Source organism: Terrapene carolina, unplaced genomic scaffold, assembly GCF_002925995.2.
Source record: "Terrapene carolina triunguis isolate 2854851 unplaced genomic scaffold, T_m_triunguis-2.0 Scaffold913, whole genome shotgun sequence".
NCBI lineage: Eukaryota > Metazoa > Chordata > Testudines > Emydidae > Terrapene > Terrapene triunguis.
In genome coordinates this window covers 2432-5275 of record NW_020665264.1, presented here as the reverse complement: position 1 = coordinate 5275, position 2844 = coordinate 2432, and the positions used below count along the sequence as shown (strand labels likewise).

Below are 2844 nucleotides of genomic sequence, written 5' to 3'. Positions count from 1 at the left end.
TGCCTTTAACGGGCTGAACCAAAACGCTGTATGTGAGTGACACAGCTTTGAGGACATGTGAATGCAAGCTTTGTGGTTTGGGCTGCTATCTCTAGCTGTAGTGCAGGCTGTAGCTTACTCATCTCCTGCTCTGAGAATCGCGCACTTTAGTGGTGCTCTGGGCGTTCGGGTCATGTTATGAGGGTCCCGAGTTTCGACAGCACCGCTTCTCTGCCCTGTGAAACTGGCAGTTTTACTCCACTCGAAAGAGAAAAGAGGTCTCAGGTTAAATCAAGTGATTCATTTTTATTTAAAACCGCATGTATAAAAAAAATAGGATTTCTGAATTCCCCTGTACAATATTAACTATTAACAAAAGCAGCAGACTACACACTGATTACATATACAGGCTTGACAGTGTTGGAGTCCAGGGTACCTTCCCCGACAGCTCGGCAAAACCAGTGCTATATACACATGCGCACATGACGTCCCCCCAAGCCCAGACAAATACCCGTGGAAATGCCTTTAAAACAACTGAACACACGCGTGGAAGAGGAACACCGGCAGCCGGAACTATTTACAGACAGCTGGGAAGCGGTCGGCCACTCCACACAGTGGTGAGACATTAACAGAGCATTCTAAGAAGGGAGTGCAGTCAGGGGAGGGGGGACCCCAACTGGAAACCAGATCAGCAGCTATGGAAGCCAGGCATGGGCCCTGAACCCACATGATTCATAAATAAATAAATAAGTTATCCTACAGGTTAGGACATTTTCCTTAAAAAAAAAAACAAAAAATAACCCAAACCCCTGAAAATAAGTTAAAAACAAAAAAGTAAAAACGTTACCATTATAAACTACAATCCTCTGTACACCAAGCTTCGCTCCTGTATAATTCGGTACACATTTACAGCTCTATTGGGTTGCATTGTTTGTGCATCTGTGAGGACGCTCTGGCTTCTGAGGCTCAAAGCAAAGAGCTGAGGAAGGAAAGTTCCCACTAACAGCATACCTTGGAAACAACTAGCCAGGGTGCATTGGTTTCACCCGTGGCTGCTTCTGACCTGTTCCTTAAAAAGGGGAATATAAAATAAACCCAGGTGAATCTTGGAGAAGCAGAGGTGTAGGAAGATTCAAGTATTTCCCCCAGCACAGCCCAGATCGCAACTGAAGGCACTCAGAACACGGTGACACAGTGAATAAGACAGCTATTCAAATCAGTACCTTCCCTCCCCCTCCACAGCCAGTTTCCCCTAGTGAACCGTTCTTGCTAATTCTCTGGTCCTCGCTCAGTTCATATTCCAGGACTCAGCAGGTCAGGGACACTCATGGATGTGCCCATAAGACATCAAAAAAGTCTACTGGCAAGACATCAAGTAAGGCAGGACCTAACGAGTTCAAGACCAGTCCACCTGGGATGGATGGTAACCTCCAGCCTCTCAGAAGATTCTCCAGTTAGCTGAGCTCTGGAATGAGATATGAATGTTCCCATGTAACAGGCAGACAGTCACTGGTGAGAGTTTTCTCTTTTACACCCAATGGATGAGAGGAGCTGCTATTTGCCAGACTCCTGAATTAGACTGTGCAGGTGGATCTCTGCTGTTTTCTGTGGCAAGAGGACATCTTGCATCCAAGAATGATTTAGAAGATCTTCAAAGGATGGTCTGTCAGAGGGCCTCAAGGCCAGACACCATTTAATGAGGTGCTGGTACTCTGGGGAGAGAAAACAAGCAGTTAGTGAGACTGCGCTGCTGGGTAATGTCTGTGAAGCCTACAAGCCTCCCTATTTTAGCATCTGCAAGTCTGCTTTGGGATCTGCCTTTCTTGCTTCACAGGACAGATTACCATGGCTGTGGCTAGGTGTGGTTTCTGAGTTACTCCCCTCACCCTAGTACGTGGGTGAACCAGCTCCCATCTTTGGAAGGAGACTCCGAAAATACACAAGGGAGCAAATTTGCAATGCAAGTCCATGAGCAGCCCATCCTCCCCTGCCACTCATACCCAGGCTAATAGCAAAAATCAACTTTCCCTTCCCAGTGAGATGATTAAACCTGAGAGCTACTCGGTTGGTTCAATATATTTTGTCATTTCCACTTTCTGTAAGACTGCTTCAGCAGCCAGCTGCAGTAGCCACATTAAAGACCCCAGCAAGTGGCAGGAGAGTGAAGTGCTGAAGTGAACTACCACAGTGAGCTCTGAAGCAGCTGTCTAAGGCAGAGAAGACAGCAGGGTCCCCAGCACTTTGCTGGGATTCAATAGCATTAAACATCTCATTGAGTTTAAGACAAGAAGGGACCACTAGGTCACAGAATCATGCCTTGCACGTCTCACTGGTTGCATGAAATGATGGTAATGCACTTCTATGGCATCATATTATCGCTTTGTCAGTGTGCCATTCAGGCTAAGCAGTTGTTTGCCCAACTCTAACACAACAAAGTAGAGTGCTCACCTGGAGAGACCCTCTGTCGGAAGTAGACCTGGCCCCTAACAATCTCCTCATCATGTTCAAAGGGGATATCCCCGCAGACCATGTCATACAGCAGGACCCCCAGAGACCAGACTGCTGCTGACCTGCCATGATACCGGTGATAGCGGATCCATTCCGGGGGGCTGTACACTCTGGTCCCTGTAGAGAAGATTAGAGGATCATGGTTAGCAGAAATATTTCATCTTTTACTCTAAGCAGAGGAAATCAGAGCAACCAGTTATTAATTATTTTTTTCAGGTGTTATCAGGGTGCTTTTTAAGAGACCAAGTTAGGAACCTCAGCCCAAAATTTAGGTTGCAATATCTTAATATTGTTTAACTTTCAGCCCAGTTTGATTGGGATTTAAACCCCCAGTAGTTTTACCAATTGCAGTGTTGC

General features: G+C 46.3%; 1 protein-coding gene across 1 annotated transcript; it reads right to left on the bottom strand.

Annotated features, from left to right (window-relative positions):
• Positions 1–270: 270 nt before the first annotated feature.
• Positions 271–2604, bottom strand: LOC113408160 (serine/threonine-protein kinase pim-1-like; the record flags this gene model as incomplete). Its single annotated transcript, XM_026660973.1, has 2 exons — positions 271–1691; positions 2428–2604. Coding segments are annotated over 2 exons (335 nt in total), but the record flags the coding sequence as incomplete, so codon positions are not given.
• Positions 2605–2844: the final 240 nt, after the last annotated feature.